The sequence below is a fragment of the Microcaecilia unicolor genome, chromosome 11 (genome assembly GCF_901765095.1).
Source record: "Microcaecilia unicolor chromosome 11, aMicUni1.1, whole genome shotgun sequence".
NCBI lineage: Eukaryota > Metazoa > Chordata > Amphibia > Gymnophiona > Siphonopidae > Microcaecilia > Microcaecilia unicolor.
This window is the reverse complement of record NC_044041.1, coordinates 138,990,533-139,017,445: the sequence shown is the minus strand read 5'-3', so window position 1 is coordinate 139,017,445 and position 26,913 is coordinate 138,990,533. Positions and strand designations below refer to the sequence as shown.

General features: G+C 46.1%; 1 protein-coding gene across 1 annotated transcript in view; it reads right to left on the bottom strand.

The window, feature by feature from the left end:
• Positions 1-26,913, bottom strand: part of RCE1 (Ras converting CAAX endopeptidase 1) — a 479,525-nt gene that overhangs the window by 25,365 nt on the left and 427,247 nt on the right. The window contains 1 exon segment of the mRNA XM_030220027.1: positions 21,487-21,549. Coding sequence (XP_030075887.1) covers positions 21,487-21,549 — 63 coding nt within the window.

Genomic DNA, 26,913 nt, shown 5'->3' with positions numbered 1-26,913 from the left:
CTCCCCACCCCTCCCAGTCCCATCCATCTCCTGCTCCTTCCCTCTGCTCACCTCCTCTCCCAGTCCCATCCATCTCCTGCTCCTTCCCTCTGCTTCCCACCCCTCCCAATCCCATCCATCTCTTGCTCCTTCCCTCTGCTCCCCACCCCTCCCAGTCCTATCCATCTCTTGCTCCAAGCTCCCCACCCCTCCCAGTCCCATCCATCTTCCCTCTGCTCCCCACCCCTCCCAGTCCCATCCATCTCTTGCTCCAAGCTCCCCACCCCTCCCAGTCCCATCCATCTTCCCTCTGCTGCCCCCCCCCCCCACGAGGTCCAGGATCGTGACTCCGTTTACCCCCTATCTTCCTCCCTGGTGCAGCGCAGGCAACAGTCTTTTTCAGCTTTTCTGTGTTCCTGGCAGCGGTAGCGACGTACACGCTGCCTTCGGTCTGCCCCGGAAGCCTTCTCTTCAAGTTCCTGTTCCCACCTATGCGGGAACAGGAACTTGAAGAGAAGGCTTCGGGGCAGAGCCGAAGGCAGCGTGTACGTCGCTACCGCTGCCAGGAATGCTGAAAAAGACTGCTGCCTGTGCAGGAGGGAGGGAGGAAGAGAGGGGGTAGACAGACACGCTGGTCTCCGTCCGCTTCGCTTCCCTGCCCTCTCTGTCTGCGTCCCACCCAAAAGGAAATGACATCAGAGGAAGGCGGGACGCAGACAGAGAGGGCAGGGAAGTGAAGCGAAGGGAGACCAGCGCGTGCCTGCTTGTTTTTTTTTTCACTACTGGTGCCGTCACGTCGTCGTCGTTTGGGGGGCATTGCCCCCCCGCCCCCCCCCAGTCTACGCCCATGAGCCAGAGGAGAATTGCTGGACATGGATGAGAGGGGAGGTCAGGGGAGAGAGATTCGCTGGACATGGATGGCAGGGGAGGACAGGGGGCAGAGGAGAAACACTGGACATGGATGAGAGGGGAGGGCAGGGGAGAGAGGAGACATGCTGGACATGGATGAGAGGGGAGGGCAGGGGAGAGAGGAGACATGCTGGACATGGATGAGAGGGGAGGGCAGGGGAGAGAGGAGACATGCTGGACATGAATGGGAGAGGAGGGCAGGGAAGAGAGAATTGCTGGACATGGATGGGATGGGAGGGGAGGGCAGGGGAGAGAGGAGAATCACTGGACATGGAGGGGAGGGCAGGGGAGAGAGGAGAGTCGCTGGACATGGATGGGATGGGATGGGATGGGAGGGCAGGGAAGAGAGAATTGCTGGACATGGATGGGAGGGGAGGGCAGGGGAGAGGAGAATCGCTAGACATGGATGGCAGGAAAGGGCAGGGGAAAGGAGAATCGCTGGACATGGATGGCAGGAGAGGGCAGGGGAATCGCTGGACATGGATGGCAGAGGAGGAGAGGAGGCAGAGGAGAACTGCTGGACATGGATGAGAGGGGAGGTCAGGGGAGAGAGATTCGCTGGACATGGTTGGCAGGGGAGGACAGGGGGCAGAGGAGAAACACTGGGCATGGATGAGAGGGGAGGGCAGGGGAGAGAGGAGACATGCTGGACATGGATGGGAGGCGAGGGCAGGGAAGAGAGAATTGCTGGACATGGATGGGAGGGGAGGGCAAGGGAGACAGGAGAATAGCTGGACATGGAGGGGAGGGCAGGGGAGAGAGGGGAATTGCTGGACATGGATGGGAGGGGAGGGCAGGGAAGAGAGAATTGCTGGACATGGATGGGAGGGGAGGGCAGGGGAGAGGAGAATCTCTGGACATGGATGGCAGGGGAGGAGAGGAGGCAGAGGAGAATTGCTGGACATGGATGAGAGGGGAGGTCAGGGGAGAGAGATTCGCTAGACATGGATGGCAGGGGAGGAGAGGAGGCAGAGGAGAATTGCTGGACATGGATGAGAGGGGAGGTCAGGGGAGAGAGATTCGCTGGACATGGATGGCAGTGGAGGACAGGGGGCAGAGGAGAAACGACATGGATGAGAGGGGAGGGCAGGGGAGAGAGGAGACATGCTGAACATGGATGGGGAGGTGAGGGTAAGGAAGAGAGAATTGCTGGACATGGATGGGAGGGGAAGGCAGGGGAGAGAGAAGAATTGCTGGACATGGAGGGGAGGGCAGGGGAGAGAGGAGAATCGCTGGACATGGATGGGAGGGGAGGGCAGGGGAGAGAGGAGAATCACTGGACATGGAGGGCAGGGGAGAGAGGAGAATCGCTGGACATGGATGGGAGAGAAGGCCAGGGGAGAGGAGAATCGCTGGACATGGATGGCAGGGGAGGACAGGGGGCAGAGGAGAATCGCTGTACAAGGATGAGAGGGGAGGGCAGGGGAGAGAGGAGACATGCTGGACATGGATGGAGGGAAGGGAAGACAGGAAGGGGATGCACATGGATGGGAGGGGAGGTCAGTGAAGAGAGATTCGCTGGACATGGATGGAAGGGGAGGGCAGGGGAGAGAGGAGACATGCTGGACATGGATGGAGGGAAGGGAAGACAGGAAGGGGATGCACATGGATGGGAGGGGAGGGCAGGGAAGAGAGGAGAAATGCTGGAAATGGATGGATGGAGGAGTTGGTGGGGAGAGAAGAGAAATGCTGGATGGAGGAGAGGGGAGAGAGAATTATTGCTTTATATGGATACAGGGGAGGGAAGAAAGAGGAGAAATGCTGGACATGGATGGAGGGAAGAAGAGAGGAGAAGTGCTGGACATGGATAGAGGGAAGGAAAGAAAAAAGAAGATACACATGGATGGAGATGAGGGAAAGGGGAAAGAGGAGAAAAAACTGCACATGGATGGAGAAAATAGGCAAAAGCTGAATCCATGTTATACCTCCTCCAGTCAGTTCCATGGAGGAGGACACAGCTTTTACTTATGGATGAAGAAGAAAGGAGGAAAGGAAGCCCTGGAAACGGAGTTAAGAGAACAGATAGAGAGCAGCAGAATCAGAGACTGGGACCAATATGGATAGAAAACAGACAACAAAGGTAGAAAAAATAATTTTATTTTCATTTTAGTGTTTGGAATATGTCCAATTTGAGAATTTACAACTGCTGTCTTATTTTGCACTGGGTATACCGGAGCTATAACAGCTTACAGAAATTAATGATAAAAAAATCACGTTATTTTTTTCTCCTATACTAGTATAATATTTTCAATGATGTCAGTTTATATGCGCCACAGCTAGTATAAGGGGTGTGGCTATAATAGGGGTGGAGTCATATGTGGTGACCCCGCTCATAATGAGTACTGGCGTGCACTACTTGCGCATATAGCCTAAGGTGCTTTTGTAAAAGGGCCCCTCAATGCTAGAGCTCGGACATGGCCTGGCAGGGAACGTTCAGGGATAAATCCACTGGCGGTTAGCAAAACACTGACTGCTGCCAGCTGATTAGGCCCAATGCTTTTTACATTAAAAAAAAAAAAAAAGAGTCAGGCAACTCCCAAGTGCAGGGCTGCTCTTTTTTTTCGTGAACTACTGGCACCTTTTTTTCTACAAAAAAAGCACTGGCACGAATATATATCTACTGTCCTCCTGTCCTCCTGCTGTGGGTAAGTATCTTTTTTTTCTGAGGACAAGCAAGATATAAATCTTCTTACATGTGGAACTCTCTAGCTACAGGTTGCCTTCAACAAAAAAAAGGAGGAATAAAAAACTGGAAGCCTTGCACCAGGCAAGGCTATGGAACAAAGTGAACATAACCTTATGAAGTCTTCGGTTAATATTCAGCCTGCAGCAGTGAATGACTTACAAGTTGCTTCCAACCGCGGGCTGACTTAACCCCAGATACTCAATGCTACAGCATGCACGCTCCCAGCATTGACTATCCAGGTATGACTGCCGACCCAGAAATTAACCGGACGCTATTCAGACTGGTGCCCAGTTAAATCGCCGCATAAAGTTAGGACAGCTGTTTTACTGTCTACTACTACTACTACTACTTATCACTTCTATAGTGCTACAAGGCATACGCAGCGCTGTACATCATACACGAAAAGACAGTCCCTGCTCAAAGAGCTCACAATCTAAATAGGACAGACAAACAGACAGAACTACTAAGAGGTAAGGGATAAAAGGTACTCAGGGCAAGTGAGTAGTAGTTAGGAGTCGAATGCAGTGTCAAAGAGGTGGGCTTTTAGCCTGGATTTGAAAACGGCCAAGGACGAGGCAAGACGTACAAGCTCGGGAAGTCTATTCCAGGCATGAGGTGCAGCGAGAAAAAAGGAACGGAGTCTGGAATTAGCAGTAGCGGAGATGGGGTCAGACAGGAGAGATTTATCCACAGAATGGAGTACTCGAGTGGGGGCGTATGGAGAGACAAGAGCGGAGAGGTACTGAGGAGCAGTAGAGTGAATGCACTTATAAGTTAGTAAGAAAAGTTTGAATTGAATGCGGAAACGGACAGGGAGCCAGTGAAGTGACTTGAGGAGAGGGCTAATGTGAGCATAGTGACTCTGGCGGAAAATGAGTCGCACAGCAGAGTTTTGGACAGATTGAAGAGGAGAGACATAGCTAAGTGGGAGGCCAGTGAGAAGCAGGTTGCAATAATCTAGGCAAGAGGTGATGAGTGTGGATGAGCAAGCTTGTAAATAAATGAAAAATGATAAATAAAGAATTAAAAAAAAAAGAGTGTGGATGAGGGTTCTGGTAGAGTGTTCAGAGAGGAAGGGATGGATTTTGCTGATGTTATAGAGAAAGAAGTGACAGGTTTTGGCAATCTGCTGAATGTGAGCAGAGAAGGAGAGAGAGGAGTCGAAGACTACCCCAAGGTTACGAGCTGATGAGACATGGAGAATGAGAGTGCCATCTACAGAAATAGAGAAAGGGGGAAGAGAAGCGGTGAGTTTACGGGGAAAGATGAGAAGTTTGGTTTGGCATAAAATGACTGTCCTAATTTTATGCCATTACTTAGCCAGTTATAGGACTGAAAATCACCCCTAACCTGCTAAGTTTCTGCTCCACTCCTAGACTGCCCACAAACTAGCTGGTTTCGGCATAGGTGGTTAGAGGGGATATTCAGCAGCATTACCTGGTTAAATGCTGCTAGATATCCCTGGAAAGCCCTGCGCAAGGTATTTAAATGACCAGGAGTCCCTCTTACTATTATTTTTTGGAAGGTAACATGGAACAGAAATAAATGAGCTTAGGAGGCTGTAGTTGGATTCTAAACCCAAAATATATTCTGGAGAACTGTTTGGCTAAACTGATTGTCATGTCAAGAGTCTTGCTCCAAACAATAATGTGATGTGAATATGTGGACTGAAGACCATTTTGCAGCTGTGCAAATTTCTTTAGTGAAGGCCAACCTCAAGCGGGCTAATAACAGTCATAGGTCTCCTGACCCTCTGCTCCAGTGGCGTAGCCACAGGTGGGCCTGGGTGGGCCAGGGCCCATCCACTTAGGGCTCAGGCCCACCCAACAGTAGCACATGCTTAGCAGTAGCTGGTGGAGATCCCAAGCTCTACCAGCTGAAGACTTCCCCCTGATGGTAATGAAAACGCTACTCTCCATGATACTGGCACCTGCGCATGTTCAGTTTTCAGCTCATGCCTGTTGCAGACTGCCAGGGTGGAAAGAAGCATTTTCCTGCCAGATGAGATATCTTTTGGTGGGGGGGGGGGGGGGGTTAGAACATTTGGTGCCCACCCACTTCTTGCCTAGGCCCACCCAAAATCTGTTGTCTGGCTACTCCCCTGCTCTGCTCCTCTTTGATGTTTAAGGTTTAACATTTTTTGGTTGGGCTTTCTATGTGCTTTATTCTGTTTGTAGAAGTTTAGCTACATGAGACAAGTACTGCAAAAGTAGTTAACTACTTAGTGGCATTTTAATTTGCCTTAAAATCAATTGCACAACCGTTGCACTTAGGAAGAAATGTGCTTAATGTTTAAAAACATAGTTGATACATTCTTACCAAATCACTAATTAACTAATGCTATATAACCCCCCCCCCCCCACCCCGATATTAAAAACTATTTAACTGGCCAGCAACGGCTCCTGGCTGGTTCAACAGCATTTAAGCGCCTAACTGCAGATTTTCAGCAGGAGATAACCAGTTATCTCCTGCTGAGTATCTTGGTTAGTGGCTAGCCGCTAACCAGCTATATCGCACATCATAGCCAGTTAGGCGCAGATATTCAGCGCCAAACCAGCTATGCTGAGCAGTCAAAATAGGGCACTTAAATAGCAGGCTTATCTTTGTCTGCTAAAATGTTAACTGGTTAGCGCTGAATATCAGCCTAGCCGGTTAAATTTTTAGTAGCCAAAATAAACCCAGATATTCAATGCCAGTTGCTGGAAATGGCCTGGCATTGAATATCCGGGTTTAATGCCAGTGGCAGACAGCAAACACGCTACCCACCAATGGCTGAATATCAGGCCCTTTATGATTACTCTGCTTTACGTTTAGTCTCAGAATTCTCAATATGCTGCACTGCTGGGAACTACATAAGTACATAAGTTTCGCCATGCTGGGACAGACCAAGGGTCCATCGAGCCCAGCACCCTGCCTCCGACAGCGGCCAAAAGAACAAACAATTTGTCCCGCTCATCCCAGAAATAGTGGATTTTCCCATGTCCATTCAATAACATTCTACGGCCTTTTTCTCCAGGAAGCCGTCCAACCCTTTTTAAAATTCTGCTAAGTCAACCGCCTTAACCACTTTTTCCGGCAATGAATTCCAGAGTCTAACTACGCGTTGAGTGAAGAAGCATTTCCTCCGATTCATTCTAAATTTACTACACTGCAGCTTCATCGCGTGCCCCCTTGTCCTAGTATTTTTGGAAAGCGTAAACAGATGCTCCACATCGACCCTTTCCAGTGCAGCATTGAACTTGGTAAGAGCTTTTGCCACTCTTGGAAATGCAAGCAAGCTGTTTGGGGAAGCGTCTGAATATTCCAGGTAATCCTCAACCTCTTCCTTTGTTCCAGATTCAGCTGCTGGTTCTTTGCAGTGGACAGAAAAATCAAAGGCATTTTCACCTCCAGCAGCAGTCTTTTCCTTGGAAGCTAACTCCTGTACAAATGAAAGTGGAACTACACCACTTGCTCTGACATCAGCTGCATCTTCTCATACTGTTTTTGTTCTGGTAGATAACAACTTGAACTTTGGAAGAAGCATCGTTGCAATATTGTAGTCATTTTCAAATATTGGACTAAACCTTGAAGTAATTCCTTTTGCCACAGCTGTGATTAGTGGCTGCCCTGAAGTAAATTTGCTGTTACCATGAATTGGAAATAAAGCAGTACATACAGATTGACTACTCCATATGCTCACCAGCTCCTTCCCAAGCTCCTTTAAAGAACGCAAAAGGCAACTGCGAAAATCAACCCCAAACAGATGAATTGGGCGTTGAGTAAATAGTGAACATGCCAAGGGGCGAATAAAGTTTCTTCTACCTCTAGGGGAGAATAATCCTGAGTTCCCATTATCCAGTCTTTCAAGTGCCAGGCCAAACAAGCTTGTTTAAATTTCCTCATGTCAAGCCCCCCTTCTACAATTCCCATAAAGGAAGGATAACCTTAACTTAGGCTTCCTACCACCCCCCAAAAAAGTTCCAACCAAATTATTTGATTTTCTTAAATATTTCTTTAACAGTCTGACAGGGAGAGTCTGCAAAACATATAGCTCTTTGGAAAAATGTTTATGTAACAGAGACCGCTTAAAGACAATGGCAAATTAGACCACATGGAGGGGCATTTTTGAAAGGGACGTCCAAGTGGAGGAGTGGCCTAGTGGTTAGGGTGGTGGACTATGGTCCTGGGGAACTGAGGAACTGAGTTCGATTCCCGGCACAGGCAGCTCCTTGTGACTCTGGGCAAGTCACTTAACCCTCCATTGCCCCATGTAAGCCGCATTGAGCCTGCCATGAGTGGGAAAGCACGGGGTACAAATGTAACAACAACAAAAAAAAAAGTTGCGATTTGGATGTCTTTGCAAATTGGCGAAATCCAGGGGTGGGGAAACCTGTATTTTTGAAACAAGATGGACGTCCATCTTTCGTTTCAAAAATACCGTCAGGGATGTCCAAATCCTTAAATTTGGATGTCCCTAGATTTGATCGTCCCTTGACATGGACGTTTCTGACTTTTGGCAATTTTCAAAACCAAAGATGTCCAGGTCAAAAACAGTCAAATGCAAGCCATTTGGTCGTGGGAGGAGCCAGCATTTGTAGTGCATTGGTCCCCCTGACATGCCAGGACACCAACCGGGCACCCTAGGGGGCACTGCAGTGGACTTCATAAATTGTGCCCAGGAACATAGCTCCCTTACCTTGTGTGCTGAGCCCCCTAAAACCCACTACCCACAACTGTACACCACTACCATAGCCCTTACGGGTGAAGGGGGCACCTATATATGGGTACAGTGGGTCTGTGGTGGGTTTTGGAGAGCTTGCTGTTCTCTCCACAAATGTAACAGGTAGGGGGGTATGGCCTGGGTCCGCCTGTCTGAAGTGCACTGCAGTACCCACTAAAACTGCTCCAGGGACCTGCATGCGCTGTCATGGACCTGAGTATGACATCTGAGGCTGGCATACAGGCTGGCACGACATATTTTTAAAGATGTTTTTTGAGGGTGGAAGGGGGTTAGTGACCACAGGGGGAGTAACGGGAGGTCATCCCCGATTCTCTCTGGTGGTCATGTGGTCATTTCAGGCACCTTTTTGTGCCTTAGTCATAAGAAAAACAGACCCGAGTGAAAACGTCAAAGTGTTCGTCAGGGATGTCCTTGTTTTTTTCGATTATGGGTCAAGGACGTCCAAGTGTTAGACATGCCCAAGTCTCGCCTTCGCTACGCCTCTGACATGCCTCCTTGAACTTTGGCTGTCCTTGTGAAGGAGTGCAGTTGGAGACGTCCTAAATCGGGTTTCGATTATACCGATTTGGACGTCCCTGGGAGAAGGACGTCCATCTTCCGTTTTATGTTGAAAGATGGACGTCCTTCTCTTTCGAAAATGAGCCCAATAGTCAAATACTTCTTAGTTTCTTGCAGCAGATATTGGATGTTCAACGAATGCACATACGCTGATCAGAGTGCAAAAGAAACTCTAAATATCGGAAATAATCCTTAGCCCATCGTAAAGGAAAGCCCTCCCCTATGGCCAACGCCTTCGAGTTTTGGTATTCTATTGTGAATATGGAGCAATCTCCATATTACGTAAAACTTTGCACCAGGGTGGGTTAAGACTCATGCACCTCAATGATGTGGACTAACAAATCGTCGGCAAACACTGCTACTTAAAAAAAACCTGACTGCCTATCCAAAGCCCAAGAATCCCTGGATTCCCTTGAATTTCCCTTAAAAAGGGGGTCTAAAGCTAACACAAACAAAAGAAGAGTTAATGGGCACCCTCGTCTAGTGCCCCTACTAATAACAAAGTCATCTGATAAACCCCATTAACTATAACCCTAGTTTATCGTTCTGCATACAGATCTCGAAGAGCCAGGCCAAAACAATCTCCTATACCATAATGTTCCAGCACACTAAACAAACTCCGATTTAACCCTATCGAAGGCTTTCTCTGTGCCAAATTGATTAAGAGGGAACTCTGAGGTTCCTTATGTACCCATTCCAACAATGCTAGTATTTTCCTGACATTTTTGACTGCTTAGTGATCTCTTAACAAATCCCAACTGAGAATCCAAAAAAGGGACGGTAGTTCGTGAGCTATGCAATTAGCCAAGGTTTTCGCCAATAATTTAATTTCCACACATAGGAGGGAGATGGGATGATAGAATTCAAGAAATAGCAGGTCTTTCCCCGGTTTTGGGAGGACTATGATTTGGTCCGTTGTCAAGCTATCGGGCACTATGTGATTGTTTATTATGGGGCTCCTCTACTATCCAAACCCAGGTGTAGGCCGGGGCTTCGAGCTGTCAAACGCTTGTAAGCATTGGCCACGTAGGAGTGTCCAATGATCCACACTACTTGATGCCACAGTTGACCTGTAAAAGGAAGGGAGTGGTTAGATGCGCTGCATAGGTCGGATATAGGTGCGGTACGCTGCGGATTTCCAACGGCCCAGCTGCTGGATAGCATGGGAGGAGAGGCCATGCTGGAATGCCGCAGTAGCTGCCCCTATGCGGAAAGAATGAGTTCCAAAGTTGGCTGGGCACTGACCAGTTACCTGGAGAGCTTGTCGGAAGACAGCCGTGAACTGGAAACGGGTGAGGGGGCTGGCATCCTGGTGGAGCACAAGGGGCAGACCCACTGGCGGTCTAACCTTTAGGTAGGCAGAGAGGTTGGCCAATGGGCAGGTCTGTAAATCTGGAACACCATGTAGGATAATGGTGTGCCCCTTACCCGCTTGGTCCATCTTAGACGTAGTGATTTGCAGGCGGACCAGCTCCTGTGTTATGGATATGTCGGCTAGCTGTAATCCTCTGATCGGGTTGGTCTTGGATTGCACAGTAAGTTCGCCTATGCGTAAAGCAGCGTAGAAGATCAACGAGAATGCCGCCCTGAACAACACAACCTCATAGTTGTCCGAGCACAACTTTTCCAGCACTAGCCATAACAGGAGGAGGAGCTCGTGCATCACTGGGCGCCTGGCGTCTGGGGGCATCGGGGCTCTCTGCGCCCACCCTTTTAGCAGTGTCCTTATCAGGAAGCTTGTGCGAGGATTGCCCCATCCGCATAGTTTTGCGAAGAAGGCGAAGCCTGTGAGGCGTGAGATTACCGCTGTCCTGGGAACGCCGCCCTCGAAAGCGTCAGTGATGTAACAACCAATGAGACGTTCTGGAACAGTTCCGCCTCGCCATCCATGGTGTTGGAGATATTTGCAGATGTGGTAAAAGGCATTGTGGTAGGTGCACAGAGTGGAAACAGCTAAGGAGCTGGTGACGAGCCAGTGTGCGGTGCTGTTCCTAGATGCCATAAGTGTTCTGGAACTGGAGTTGGTTCCTTGTCCGCCAAGGGGGCAAGCTGTTGAAAGAGTGAAAATTGAAAACGTGAGAGATCATCAGCTATACGGTTGTCTACTCCAGGTACATGCTTTGCCCGTGCTGTCAGGTTAATTTGCAAGCAACGGAGCACAAAATGTCTGAGAAGCTCTGCAGCGCGTGGGCAGTGTGCTGTTTGTTTATGATCTCTACCACCGCTGCGTTGTCCGACCAAAGGACTACACTTCTATTGGCCAGCGCAGCGCCCCAGACATGAACTGCTGTGACAATGGGGAATAGTTCAAGGAAAGTGATGTGCTTGGTGAGGCCCATGCAGGTCCACTGCTGTGGCCAGGGGATGGCGAACCAGGACCCATTGTAATATGCTCTGCAGCCTGTGGACCCGGCGGCATCTGTGAAAAGGTTGAGGTACGCGCTGGATAGTGGGGCCAATTGGATCAAAGCTTTTCAGTTGAAATCCTGTAGGAAGCGGAGCCAGATGCGTAGATCCTGCTTAATGGGCAGGGTAATGCGCAGATGGTGATGCGGGCGTGACACACCGGCTGTAGCTAGGGCAAGCCTACAGACGAACACCCTGCCCATTGGGATGACCCTGCAAGCAAAGTTGAGTGAGCCAATCAGAGATTGCATTTGATGGAGGGTGACCTTGGATGATGCAAGGGCATGGAGTATTTTCTGTGCAAGGTCCCGCAGCTTGTCCTCAGGTAGCTTGGTGGTCTAGGTTAACAAATTTATCTCAATTCCCAAGAAGGTAATGACTGGGCTGGGTCCGGTGGTTTTGCTGCATGCGATGGGAACCCCGAACTCATGGGCTACCGTGTAGAAAACATCCATGAGGTTTCGGCAGGTGCTGGAGAGCCTAGGCCCGACAAATAAGAAGTCATCAAGGTAGTGAACGAGACTGCGAGAGGTGGCACACTGGGACACTACCCAATGCAGGAAGGAAGTGAATGCTTCGAAAAGGTTGCAAGAGACTGCACATCCCATAGGCATGCACTTGTCAAAATAGAACTGGTTGGCATGGCAGAATCCTAACAACGGAAAGCAGTGTGGGTGAATAGGCAGCAAGCGGAAAGCGAATTCAATATCCACTTTGGCCATGAGTGCACCTTGACCAGCCGCCCGGACCAAGGCCAGCGCGGAATCAAAGGACATGTAGTGGACAGATGTGGCGCTATCCGGTATGGAGTCATTCACAGAGTGACTGGGAGAGTAGGAAAGGTTGTGGATAAGGCGGTACTTTCCACGTTCTTTCTTAGGTACGGCCATTAGGGGTGAAACAAACATTCTGGGAAAGGGAGGTTGAAGAAAAGGCCCAGCAATGCGACCCGCAGATAGTTCAACAGCCAGCTTCTCGGAGATAATACGGGCAATATGGGTCTTGCGGCGAGATGGCAGAGCGGAAGTGATAAATGGAATGGGTCCTTGGAATGGTATGATGAACCCAACCTGAAAGCCATGCAGAAGTAAGCTCGCGTCAGGTCACTTAAGATATTGTAACAGCCAGGGCCTCATAGCGTCTAAGCAAATGGGAGTGGGTGCCCTGGCGAATGGGTCAAGGTTCTTGCAGTCCTCCCTGTTGCAAGGTTGCCTTCTTGGGGCACAGGGCAAGGGGGTGCGGAACGCCGCATGTGGCGCACAAGTGCTTGTACTTGCAATCTTGGATGGTACATCTACCCTTGTTATACTTCCAGCACACATCTCGTGACAACATGGCAGGTCTCCCTTGTTGTTTTCCTTGTGGTTGATCTCTGTAATGAGAAGAACTGCATAGTGCAATGTTGGGTCGAGTGAGGACATTCCGAAGCCACAGGCCCCCATCGTCCATATCCCATGCCATATGGGGGTTAGAGTTCATCTTGTCCCTGAAATGTTCGTCGTATGCTAGCCAGGCGTGTCCTTCATGCTCACGATATATGCTGAGAACTGTTTCGAGGTAGCAGAGCATTGGATCGATTTGGTCATGCTGTTTCCTGCATACAATGCTCATCATGCGCGCATAGGAAAGCACCCAACATGCAAGGTTCCGTGGAATCAGTCTGGTGTGGTCTGGCAGCAGGTCGCCCTTTTTTGCTCGTTTTTTGGCATGCAGTCTACGTCTGCCTTCTGCAAGTTTGAATATGTCAAAGTACTGTCGCTTTTAAACCTTTTTCCCAAGGGAGCTAGGAACCTTCTACTACTACTACTACTTAACATTTCTAGAGCGCTACTAGGGTTACGCAGCGCTGTACAAATTAACAAAGAAGGACGGTCCCTGCTTCTGCCATAAGCGCTCTGGGGGAACACCGTAGGTGAATGCAGAGGCGGGTACAGAGGGCTGTGCAGTAGGCCGGGCAGGGGAGGGAGAGGAAGAAGAAGAAGAAGAGGAGGAACACGAGGAAGAAGAGGATGAAGAGGACGATGAGGAACTGGACCGTGTGGAATGCTTATGTTTCTTACCTTTCTTCTTCCTTTATGCAGCAGGATGTTTATTTACTGTAGAGGGTTGACATTCTGCCGTGTAGCTGTCAGGGACTTGAGGAAGTCCTGCTGGAGCGTCTGGACGCATAATGGCTGATGCAGAAGCCTCATTAGGCGCCACGCGGTTCAATGCACGTGCAGCATCATGGCGGTTGGTTCGACTAGCTCGGAACGAGGATCTGCCATGAGGTGGAGGTGTGGTCCTGTGATGCTCACTGAGGACGCTCCGGGACCTGGTGCGGTCATGCCTAGGATAAGAGGGGGATCTATGGTGGTCGTAGGAGCGACAGTAGGAACGGTGTTGTCGACGCCTGCAACAGGATGGAGATCTATGACATCTGCGGCAAGATTCTGATCTGCGGCTTCTGGAGCTTGCACCGGAGCTGCGATGCCTCGAGATGCTTCTGGATGCATAGGATCTCCTACGGGCTCTGTGGTGACGCCGACCGGAGCCATCTCTGCTGCCTGCTGAGAAAGACCCTTGTTCTCGGTGCTTGGTGCTGGAGCTGCATTGTGTCTGTCTGTTGAAAGCGTGAGCTCCACGCAGGTTTGCAGGTGAGAGAGATGTGCGTATCGATCCCGAGGCATGTGATGGCGAGGAGGAGCGCAAATGACCTCCCGCACTGGCTGTGTGGGCCTGTCCATCATTCCCACAAGGGCGGACATCTTGTTCCAATGAGTTCAGGATACGGGCCCCTGGCATCAAACAGGTGGTGGGCGGCAGCAGGTTACGGGCCTCTGACATCCAACATGTGGTGGGCGGTGGTAGGTGAGATGGGCCCTTCTAGGGAGTCTCCTGGCGCTGCGTGCTCCGTAATGCTTTCCTCCAGTAGCCCAGAGAGTGGTGATGATGGAGGTTGTCGACGGCGAGTGTCTGTGGAGGAGGGGACAATTGCCCGCGGTAGCAGTAGGTCAGCAGAATCAATATACCTTTCAGGAAGAAGCCGCCGCCGTGTAGATGTGAGGGGAACATCTGCTACCTGGTCCGTAGGGTGTGTTGATCTTCTGGTGCAGCAAGGCATGGTGGTCCCTGGAACCGCAGTCTTTCCTTCTGAAGTACCCTTAGTGATGCTGCCCCTATCTGCAAAGCGCCACGTGGCAGAGAAAGCAGTGGAAAATGCAGGATTCCAACTCAAAATGGAGTACCTTCAGCGATGTTGCCCAGCTGTGCAGTGATCCATGTGGTAGGTAAAATACAGGAAATGTTCCCAAACGTGGTCCTGGAGGCACCCCAGCCAGTCAGGCTTTCAGTATATCCACAATGAATATTCATGAGATATATTTAAATACAGTGGAGGCAGTGCATGCTAATCTCTCTCATGAATACCGGAAGATTGGAGGGTGGCCAATGTAATGCCGATTTTTTAAAAAGGTTCAAGAGGTGATCGGGGATATTATAGACCGGTGAGCCTGACATCGATGCTGGGCAAAATGGTAGAGACTATTATGAAGAACAAAATTACAGAGCATATTCAAAAGCACAGATTAATGAGACAAAGCCAATATGGATTTAGTGAAGGGAAATCTTGCTCACCAATTACATTTCTTTGAAGGGATCAACAAGTGAACCGGTCAATATTGTGTATCTGGATTTTCAAAAGGCATTTGACAAAGTACCTCATGAAAGACTCCAGAGGAGTCTTTAAAGCTCCTTGTAAGATTTTATGTAAACGATGGCTGTATCACTCTTGACCCAAAGTTAAAGCCACATGCTGTGAGTAAACACACTCGCTTTGAAACTAGGAACAAGAGATAAGCACAGGTTGAAATTTAAGAACAATAAAGGATTAGATGTGTTGTGCTTTTGAATGAATGGCTGTGGATTGCAGCCACACTAACCTTGTTTAGAAAGAGGGATGTTAGAACTTGTTTTTAAGAGAAATTGAGAAGTAGTCATTCTGTGGTTGTAGATTGTGATACAGGGTTAGATGGAAATGAAGATGTAGTCTTCTGTTTCTGAAGTAATTATATATATGTAATAGAGTTACTGAGTACAAAGGATAACTGACTGTATATTAAAGTTGATAAAGATATTATATCGGATCATAGTGGATAGCAGGATGATAGTGAATAGTTTTGTGTGTTGAATGAGCTCTAAGGAATTTGTTCTCTTATTATTTTTATTATAGGTTTTTAAATAAAAGTATTTAAGAAGGGGGATTCCATCACCTCTTGTTTTTTTAGGTATGTACATATATTTTGATCATTCACCTCCTTCTCCATATGTTTTTTTGACATTTGTGTTTTGATTATGCATGTTTTGATGAATTGTTTACATGATTGATTTTATATGTTATAACATGACGAATTTCAAGGTTTTTAATTTTATTAACTTAGTTGAATATTCATGTATATTTTGATATCAGTTCATTTATATATTTTTAAATTATTTATTGTCATATACTTTTGAGCTAAGTTTTGCAATAATTTATGACATACAAGTATGTTTGATGTTTTGATATCTATCTATCTGTGTCTATGTTTTTATTTCTTAGTTTTGACCCCTAACGCAGCCTGAGGGCGAAACGTGGCCACGTCGGGTTTGTTTTTTGATTCACACCAATAAATTATTTCATATGTTTATGTTTTCTATTAGTCTACCTTTTTTACTATTACTCTATCATAGTAAGGAGACTGTTGCCTTTTTTGTTTGTTTCCAAAAATACTAGGACTAGGGAGCACACAAAGAAACTACAAAGTAATACATTTAAAATGAATTGGAGAAAATATTTCTTCATTCAACGTAATTAACATGTAATTAAACTATGGAATTTGTTGCCAGAGAATGTAGTTAGCTTAGCGGGGTTTAAAAAAAGGTTTGGATAGCTTCCTAAAAGAAAATTCCATAAGCCATTATTAAAATGGACTTGGGGAAAAGCCACTGCTTATTTCTAGGATAAGCAGCATAAAATGTATTGTACTGTTTTGGGATATTGCCAGGTACTTGTGACCTGGATTGGTCACTGTTGGAAACAGGATGCTGGGCTTGACAGACCTTTGATCTGCCCCAGTATGGCAATACTTATATACTTACATGTACTTAGGTACTAATACTCATTGTGGGTATCCTGAAAACCTGACTGGCTGGGGTGCCTCCAGGACCACGTTTGGGAACCACTGGACTAGACCATATAGTTTTTTTCTTTAATGTTTTGATAGTTAGGTCTGATTTGTTCTTTGTAAGATTTCACTTTTGCTGGTCTTAGGTTGCTTTTGTAGTGCTTTACTACCTTCTTCCAAGCCTCCTTGTTGATTGTGGTTTTGACTTTGGACCATAGTCTTTCTTGTCTTTCATAAAGCCTTTTCAGTTCACTAAGTTCATTGGTGAACCAGGGGAAGAACTTTTGACCGTTACTGTTTTTTTATTTTCAGTGGGGCAATCTCATCTAGGATCATTTTGCTTCTTTCCTCCCATTCGTGAAGGGGATCTGTTGGGTTGGTTGTGGACGTCCATGGGTGGTTACATGTTCTGTCCCAGAAATTTCTGTGTCTATCTTGCCTCGCAACCCATAGAATGTCGGGGCTGTTTTTCTCATGTTAGAGGATTCCTTCCAGCAGAGTGTTAATCTTAATTTGTGGTGGCCCGACCACGGGGTCTCTTTCCAGGAGTACTCATCTATTTTTAAATTATGATTTACCAGGAATCTGTATGCATGTAGGACTACGATGTGAGCCTTGGTGTGAGTGATATTTGTCTTAGGACTACATAAGTCTCACATTTGTAGGAATTCTAATCAGTCTTTGGTGTCTTCTTTGGCTGGATTGTCTAGGTGGAGATTGATATCTTCTATTAGAAGCACATGTTGTAGTTGGCGAGATGAAATCCATGAATTCTGCTTGTGCCTCTTTTCTTTGCCTGGTGGTCTGTAGAATAAAATGCAGAGTAGTTGACTCTTAATGGCACCTATTTCCAAGTGTGGGGATATTAGCTGTGATATTACTTCTGTTTTGAAGAAGTGTTTGTACCAGGGCTTTTTTTGAGGGGGTACAACCAGTCGTTGCAGTCAATTTTGGGTTAAGGTGAAGAAGGAAGCTGAATCACTTGGAGTATAGATTGGATCATCAGGAATACAAGCACAAGGCAGGCTCTAGAATTTCAGCTCCGACTGGGCTTGTTTCTGTGGTGTTGGGTTTGTCCATTTGTGCCAGGTGTGGTTCCCACAGTGGTGGCTACTATCTTCCCTCTCTGGGCTTGGTCCCACGTCTGTAATATTGGACTTCACTTATTGTGTTGTGGTTTCCCACAGTGCTGGATTGTGTTGGCCAAACTCTCTCAGTTTTGTTTTCTTAAAATTTAAAAAATAAAAACCTTCGGTGTCCGGTTCTCACCATAGGATCGATGCTGAGGAATGAGGGAAGCTGACATCCTCCTCTGTAGCTCGAGTCTTCGAAGACCCGCCACCAAAATGCTCACGATACCCACAGCAGCCGCATCCACCTCAGCAAAACTCGTGCAAGGAGTGTTCCTGCAGTAGGGAACTGTCACTACTTATCATTCCCACTCAGTGTTGCTGATGCCGTCGTAGGATCCCGTTGTGCTGGGTCATGGGATAGTCAAGGAGGCCCAATGGGGGAAGAATGTGCTGTCTGAACTGATGACTTGCACTTGGTCGAAGCACTGGGGCCTTCACCTGAACGGGTTCTCAGGGCTAGACCATTGGTTGCAGGGGCCAAAGAACCTTCAAGCCAGGGGACAGAGCTCTAGTCCTTCTGAGTGTAGCCTAATTGGTTAGTGCAGAGGCCAGAGAACCCGGGGAACTGAGTTCATTTCCCACTGCAGCTCTTTGTGTCTCTGGGCAAGTCACTTAACCCTCCAATGCCCCAGGTGCTTTGATTTTAACCACAGAAAGGTAGTATATCAAATCCTATCCCCTTTCTGCCCTCATCAGAAAGCAAACTGCTATGCAAGTGGCAAGGGCCTTATATGGTAGTAGAGAAGACAGGTCCTGTCAAATACAAGGTGGCCCAACCAGACAAAATGAATAAAGCAAAAATATTTTACATCAATTTATTAAAGAGATGGACTCCAGTGGCTGCCGCACTGGTCCAGGAGGATGGTTTCGGACCTGAGGTACTGACACCACCAAAAACCACTGCAAGCTCCGTTTGGAGGATCAATTTTCAGACACACAAAGCTGATTTGGAGCTGTTCGTCCACCAGAATGATGGTGTGTTCTCCAGCCTGTCAGGCTGGATACACTTATCATTACGGATCCAAGAGTGGTGACCCAACAGCGCCCATACCAAATTTGGAAGCCTGGCAGCAGGCCGTGGTTAAAGAGGTCACTGAATTGCTGAACTGGAGGTCATTGAGGAAACCTCTAGTAATTGGTCATCCCCCATTGTACTGGTACCAAAACAAGATGGGGGCATCTGGTTTTGTATTGATTTCTAGAAACAGAATGCCATTTCCTGCCTGGAAAGGACTGAAAGGCTGAGAGGATCCCAGTTCATCTCAACACTGGACCAATAGGGTACTGGCAGGTACACCTTACTCTAGCTGACAGGGAGCTATTCCAACGTGCCAAAATCTGCTTCAGTTTACAATACTGCCTTTTGGCCTTCATGGGGCTATTGCAACATTTCAACACCTAGTAAAGCCAAATGGTGGTTACAAGGCCCACCTACCTGGATGGCATCATCATTTACAGCAAAGACTGGAAAATTCACCTAATCCAGGTGGACGCGGAACAGGATAGTTTACGGACAACTGGATTGACACTGAATCCTAAGAAATGGTTCCTGGGGGGGGGGGGGGGGGGGGGGGGCATGAGATCCTAACCATAGGGTACTCTGTCGGGAAAGCCCAAGTGAGACCCCAGGCCTGGAAGGTGGAAATGAGCATTGAAGTATCAGTACCGCAGTGCAAGAAGCAAGTGCAAGCCTTCTTGGGACTTCTTGAATACTACCAATCAATGCTTCATTCCAGGGTTTGCTGAGAAAGCAGAGCCACTAACTCGCCTCTTGCAGAAGATGGCCCCTAAGAAGGTGCACTGGATGCCAACACTGGACACTGCTTTCCAGACCTTGAAGAATGCCATCTGCTCTGAGTCAGTGCTGGTTAGCTCAGACTTCAGCCAGCCTCTTTGTGGTAAAGACAGATGAATCAGATGTTTGGTTTGGGGCACCCTTAGCCCAAGAAGTGGATGGTGAAGTACACCCTATGGCCTACATCAGTAGGAAGCTATTTCCTAGGGAGCTATGCAGTGATTGAAAAGGAAGCCCTGATTTGGGAAGAGAATCAAGATGGCATCAAGAGCAGATGCACGAATGTGTTGCTCTTTTCTACCTGCGAAGAGGAAGTTCCTGCTTGTACTGGGTGTTGAGGCACTATAGGGATGCGTAAAGGGGCTCCAAGAACTTTCCCTCCAGCTCCATGGCATCTGGTTAAGACTATGTTGGTGGGGACTGTAACACAGCATGCTGGAACGACAGATCCTGCTTTGAGAAGAATGCCGAGTGCGTCGGCAGACCTTAGTGTAGACCAGGTCTCGTTCAGCCTGGAACACAGGCCAACCCTCCTGCAGCCTGGAAGTATTTTTACTGTGGTACTGGATGCAGATCCCTTTTCCCAAGAGTTGGGTGGAGACAACATCCATGGAGAGGCAGCTGAGTAGAAGCCCCTAGGAGCCTGCCCAACCAAAGGGAGATCTGTATCATGGGCTGAAGGTGTGGAGGATGCCACTTCTGGAGTTAATTTATTGATGCTGGGGGAAATTAAGAAACCATCCATACACAGCCTGCCTGTCTGACATTGCTGCCTGGATGTCTCACCGCCATCTGAAACTAAACATGACCAAGACTGAGCTTCTTATCTTTCCCCCTAAACCAACCTCTCCTCTTCCCCATTCTCTATTTCTGTGGATAACACTCTCATCCTCCCTGTCTCATCAGCTTGTAATCTTGGGGTCATCTTAGACTCCTCTCTCTCCTTCTCTGCACATATTCAGCAGACTGCTAAAACCTGTCGTTTCTTTCTCTATAATATCACCAAAATTCACCCTTTCCTTTCTGAGCACACTACCAGAACCCTTATCCACTCTTATCACCTCTCGCTTAGACTACTGCAACTTACTTCTCACAGGTCTCCCACTTAGCCATCTCTCTCCTCTTCAATCTGTTCAAAATTCTGATGCACGACTTATATTCCACCAGTGTCGCTATGCTCATATTAGCCCTCTCCTCAAGTCACTTCACTGGGTCCCTATCCGTTTCCGCATACAGTTCAAATTCCTCTTATTGACTTACAAGTGCATTCACTCTGCAGCTCCTCTGTACCTATTCACTCTCCTCTCTCCTTACACTCCTCCCCGGGAACTCCGGTCACTGGGTAAATCTCTCTTACTGCACCCTTCTCCTCCACCGCTAACTCCAGACTCCATTCCTTTTATCTTGCTGCACCATATGCCTGGAATAGACTTCCTGAGCCAGTACGTCAAGGTCCATCTCTGGCCATCTTCAAATCTAGGCTAAAAGCCCACCTTTTTGATGCTGCTTTTAACTCCTAACCCTTACTCACTTGTTCAGTACCCTTATTTCATCATCCCCACCTTAGTAATTCCCTTATCTCTTATTTGTCCTGTTTGTCTGTCCTAACTAGATTGTAAGCTCTGTCGAGCAGGAACTGTCTTTTCATGTTCAAGTGTACAGCGGTACATACGTCTAGTAGCACTATAGAAATGCTAAGTAGTAGTAGTAATATATGTTGTCAAGTCCTGTAAAACAGGGTTTTCTCAGAGTTTTGATACAGGGCACTCTCAGGACTACACTTCAAGTATTTGCTCCCATAGCTCTCCCAAGCATGACTCTGAACTGTCAAAAACTGGAAAAACTGCCCCTCTTTTTCTCTGGAACCTTTCACCCTTCCATCTCCCAGGACTTGTTCCACCCATCAAGATGGGTCTCCTTAAGAGACTTCTTCTTTGTTCTTTGCAAGCAACCTTTCTTTCAGGGTCTAGTGTGTTGTCCTCAGCTTAAGAACATTTGTTTAAATTACCATCTTTTATAGTTTAACAGGATACTGTTCTCTGGTCTTATTTAATGTGATTGACTCTTAGGTCAGACACACTACCCAGTCCTTATTAATATGTATTATGAGGTAAAGGAAGTGAGAATCTATTACAAAGAGATACATCTTTTCTTACCTGTTCTGATGAATATGAAGGCCGTATACACTCCAAACACAGCAGTGTATGAGAACTGGAAAGCTAGTGGAGGAAGAAAGAAATGTCACTGAGCAATAAAACCTCTTCATTTCCAAGACCAACCACAAATGTTTTCATGAGACCAAGTAAGGAACATTAACTACTTGTATCCAAACTAACCTAAGGTTACTATTCTACTGGGTAAGCATATCACTAGCTTCTTTTTGATAAACATATTAATGGTGTAATGGACCGAAATCTCCCAAATCCTGCTGTTTCTGAAGCTGGCAGCAGGTTCAAAAGATGGGTTTAGGTTTCTTGAAAATGATAGCTTTCAGCCAGCTGATCCAAAATGCCCAGTAACAGCAGTCATTTTCATCTGACCAGATAATTAGCCTTCCCACAATACTTTGATTGTTGTCCTTTAAAATGGAAGGTTAAGGTTCATCCTCATTAATATTTGATTTATATTTATAAATTTATAAGCTGCGCCATCTACCATCCTTGGCAGCTTACAGAACAGCATAATAAGAGTACAATGACATCAAAATATGAAGACAAACAAAAAGTAAAATCACAAAACCTGCTTAATCTTATGTTTAAAAATCGCTGATAAGTGCAACATCTCAAGTTATATCATCTCTTCTCCAAATGCCTCTCAAAGTAATTCAGATGGTAGGTAATTCCACAGCTTTTGCCCTGCAATATTAAAGATTGATGATAGGTATTCCTCAAGTCTCACAACATGAAGAGAGGGTACATGAAGGAGATTTTGGGGATTTGATGTACTCATTCCTCTCACCTTACCTTTGATCTTTCTGTTACTCTTTGAACTTACGTTTGTCTGTAAATAAATCCAGGGTGACAGGCATTTTACTGTATAATAATGAAAATCATGCAATTTGTTGGCACATACACAAAGAAGTTATCACATACAGGGCAATTCTATAACTCTGTACCTGCAGTTTCACATGCCTTGTGCACATACATACGTGTCAATAAAATTGGTGGTTATATATGTAATTGCACTATGCGCTGTTCTACAAGGTAGGACTAAGTGCATTAGCGCTTAACTGCAAGAAAGGCATACACATGGGTGGAGTATGGGAGGGGCACTGGTATCTCCAAATTACATGCGTAACTTATAGAATATTATAAGTTACACACATTGCAAGCACACTTAGCTGTACCCATTTATGCCTGCCATTGACCTGGTGTACAGGGTCAAGCCTAAATGTAGGCATGCCAATTTGGGTGTACCCTAGCCTTTTATAATGGCATCTTGGTGCACAGATGTTATTATAGAAGTGGCTCTCGGTGCACGGCATTGGTATAGAATTGTCCTCATAGTTTTGTGGGGGTACCGTTTTGTCATTTCTCTCAGGAACTGATGCAGAAAGCCATGCAGCAAAGCTGCAGGCTGATGGCGAAGTATATAACTTCTACTGCAGTGTTAGCAAGAAAACAAACAATGGCAATGTGGTAAGCTAATGATATGGAAATTTCAAATCAAGCAGAGCTTGTGTGCTAATTGGGGGAAGCCTGCCAAACATATGCGCACAAAGGTTCTGCAGGGAGGGCAACTTTATTGTGTGCATGTCTGAAGAAAATGAAGTGTTTGAGTACATATCTGCACATGAGCCTGCAGTCACCTGTGGTGGAGGAACCCTCAATTCCTACGTAACAGTAGTGCAGCAAAAAGAGGGAGTAGGATGATCTGGCTCTTTCAATAACCCAGGGAGACGTATGTCATTACAAAGTCTTTATTAATGAGCATCAAGTAACTCGACACAGCAGCTGTGTTTCAGCGCCTATGCGCCTGCCTCAGGAGTCTAAAAGGACATAGAAAAATCATACAACAATCATATATAAATCATGTAAAAGTCTGGATCATAAATCACAACATGTATATGCTAAAAAAATTACATACACAAGTTAAAATAAAAATTAAGCAAATGATGCATTTCAAAAAAACTTATTACATGTATAAATATTGTAACATGTAAAATCAAACATACCAAGAATCTAAAAACATCAAACAACTTTGAAAATAGCCCGCTACCTATAATTTTTAAGGTACTCTTTCTCCACAGTTTGATAGTGTCATCCATAACTTATGCCGCTCCCTTTATAGGATCGTGACATCCAATTACTTTACCATTCAAGAAAAATTGCTTTCTTCTTAACCCTTTGGAACATCAGAAGCTCAGTTGTTACTAGCCCAGAGCACACATTTACACATATATCTAAAAAATAAAAAAATCTTTTAAATATGAGATCTTAAATGGTTTATATGCAGCCCTATATGTAGCGGGCTATTTTCAAAGTTGTTTGATGTTTTTAGATTCTTGGTATGTTTGATTTTACATGTTACAATATTTATACATGTAATAAGTTTTTTTGAAACTGATCATTTGTTTAATTTTTATTTTAACTTGTGTATGTAATTTTTAAATGTAAGCTTTTTTTTTTTTAGTATATACATGTTGTGATTTATGATCCAGACTTTAACATGATTTATATATGATTGTTGTATGTCCTTTTAGACTCCTAAGGCAGGCGCATAGGCGCCGAAACACAGCTGCTGTGTCGAGTCACTTGATGCTCATTAATAAAGACTTTGTAACGACATACGTCTCTCCCTGGGTTACTGAAAGAGCCAGATCATCCTACTCCCTTTTTTGCTGCATTAAATCCTCTTAACCAACCTTTCTACAACATCCCAGACCTAGCAGTGAATTTCTCACATGTGTTCATAAAAAAACACTGTTTACTTCTGTGTACTGTGGAGGAATACATAACGGAATGGAGGAGTAGCCTAGTGATTAGAGCACTGGGCTGGATAACCAGGGATGCCTAGTTTAAATCCCAATGCTGCTCCTTGTGATCATGGGCAACTTACTTAGCCCTCCATTGCCTCAGGTACTAAACCACCCCCTCCCCCCCAAACAAACAAACAAACAACTGATTGTAAGCCTGACAGGTAAATACCTAGTATACCTGAATGTAACTCACTTTGAGTTACTACTGAAAAAGGTGTGAGTAAAATCTAAATAAACAATGTTGTAATTACTATTCATTTTAATATCATGTCCACCACACAATTTTTTCGCTGACCCCTTTTCTGCATTGTGCACTGTATAAATATGGTAGTGGGCTTTTATATGCCCTAAATTTACAGGGAAGGCTGTTACCAATTTCATCTGACTCCAATCTTTGAACCCTTTGAGTTCCATTTAAAACTGATTAACTACGGACCATAAATGTTACCCAGTACAGTAGAAGTTCATAGACCAACTTACTATGATCTTCCAACTCTCTCAGGGGTCTTCTTGGGGATGTGAATTTTTGCCTTGCTTTTGTAATAATATAAGAATATAATATAAGTTCTTATCTTTGTTGTTTTTTCCTTGTTGAAATGACAATGTCGGCTTGCTTGGTGTTCAGTACTTCCTCATCTGAATCGGATTTCCTGATTGCTACTTTTCAACCCCCCCCTCCTTCTAAATGCTAAGGCTGTTCTGTTTATAATCAGTAGATATACTTTTTTTTATTGCTTGATTAGGTATCTAATATAATAATTTGCTCCTCCAACATTCCATTGTGTCTCACTGGGATCGTAACCACCTGATGACATCACTCCTCCAACGTTCCAATGTGTGTCACTGGGATTGTAACCACCTGCTGATGTCACTCCTCCAACGTTCTCCGTCCCCCCTCCCTCCCAGTTCCATGGGACCCTGGAACTGGGAGGGAGGGATGGCGGGACGGAGGGACAGAGGGAAGGAGGACCCTGGAAATGGGAGGGGGGAGGGAGGGAGGGGGCATGGAACTCGGAGGGAGGTGGAGGGGGCAGGGGAGAGATGCTGCACATGGATGGATGGAGGGGGCAGGGCACAGAGGACGTTGCCTGCATATGGATGAATGCAGGGGAGAATGCATAATGCAGGGGAGAGAGGGGACCCTGAAACTCGGAGGGAGGCAGGGAGTGGATGACCCTGGAACTCGGAGGCAGGGAGGGAGGGAGGGGACAACCCTGGAACTCGGAGGCAGGGAGGGAGGGGGGGACAACAACTCTGGAACTCGGAGGGAAGGAGGGAGGGGGGGACAACAACTCTGGAACTCGGAGGGAGGGAGGGAGGGAGGGGGGGCCCTGGCACACACTCTCATGCTCACACATACACTCTCTCTCTCACAGACACTCTCGCACCCAGTCTCACTCTCTCTCTGTCACACACACTCGCACATTCACTCACTCTCTCTCTCTCACACAGTCACTCTCACACACACTCTCTCAAACATACACACTCCGAGGAAAACCTTGCTAGCGCCCGTTTCCTTTGTGTCAGAAACGGGCCTTTTTTACTAGTGTTTTATAATATATCATTGAGGCTTCTGATGTAAGAATGATACATTTTAATTTGTTTTCCTTGCTTGCTTTGAGACAGATTTTCTATCAGACAGAGAAGTGAAGAATTTTATTCACTATTACTAGAACACAGCCTAACTAAGGAAGCATATCTAAAGCTGTTTAATTTGTTTTCCTTGCTTGCTTTGAGACAGATTTTCTATCAGACAGAGAAGTGAAGAATTTCATTCACTATTACTAGAACACAGCCTAATTAAGGAAGCATATCTAAAGCTGTTAAAGTTTCAGCGTTAGCAATGATTTCATTTCCTTAACATTTATTTGCATTTATTTTGTTCATTTTAGGGGTATAATTCTGAACTACACACTTATAATGCCCAACTTGCCCTTTGTTGAGAGCTGTACTTCTGGAAAGCATGTGTCTCTCCCATATTGCCTATATTATGGCATATAGAAGTTCCATGTTTTCTGTAAGGTCTATGGCTTGTTTTAAATTTTTTAATTGTCACCTTTTTTTTCACATCTTTACCTGTTCCTTGGCTGCGAAAGGTTGTATGTGCTTTTTCTATCCCCCTAGAATTCTTTTTCTTTTTCCACTTATTATACGGTTTAGATTAATAATTTATTCTAATTTACCCTGCTAAAATAACATACAAGGCCATAATGACAAACTCAGTTTTTTCGAGTTCCCATGGTATCCAAATTGACATATTTAGGTTTTTTAAAAATTTGATCTTTGTTTCAAAGACGATTGTGGAAGAATCTATACTCATCAATCAGAGACGTCTGGATTTGTATTTTTATTAGCTTCCCTGGTCTGAAACGGGTAAAGTTAGGGATTGATTAGTTAAAGACCCATTGGGGGCTTAACAGACTTAGCGCGATACCCAATTGGGTCGCTGTCCTTCAGTTCCGAGGGTCATATCGCAGGCTCTCTGAATCCCTTGAAGGGTAATTGCTACCCCCATTGCGGGCTCTATCATTTGAGAAATGTACGCTCATGGCCAATTGAGATGAGAATGCTTTTGGCAGCCAGTTGAGATGAGTAGGCTCCTGTC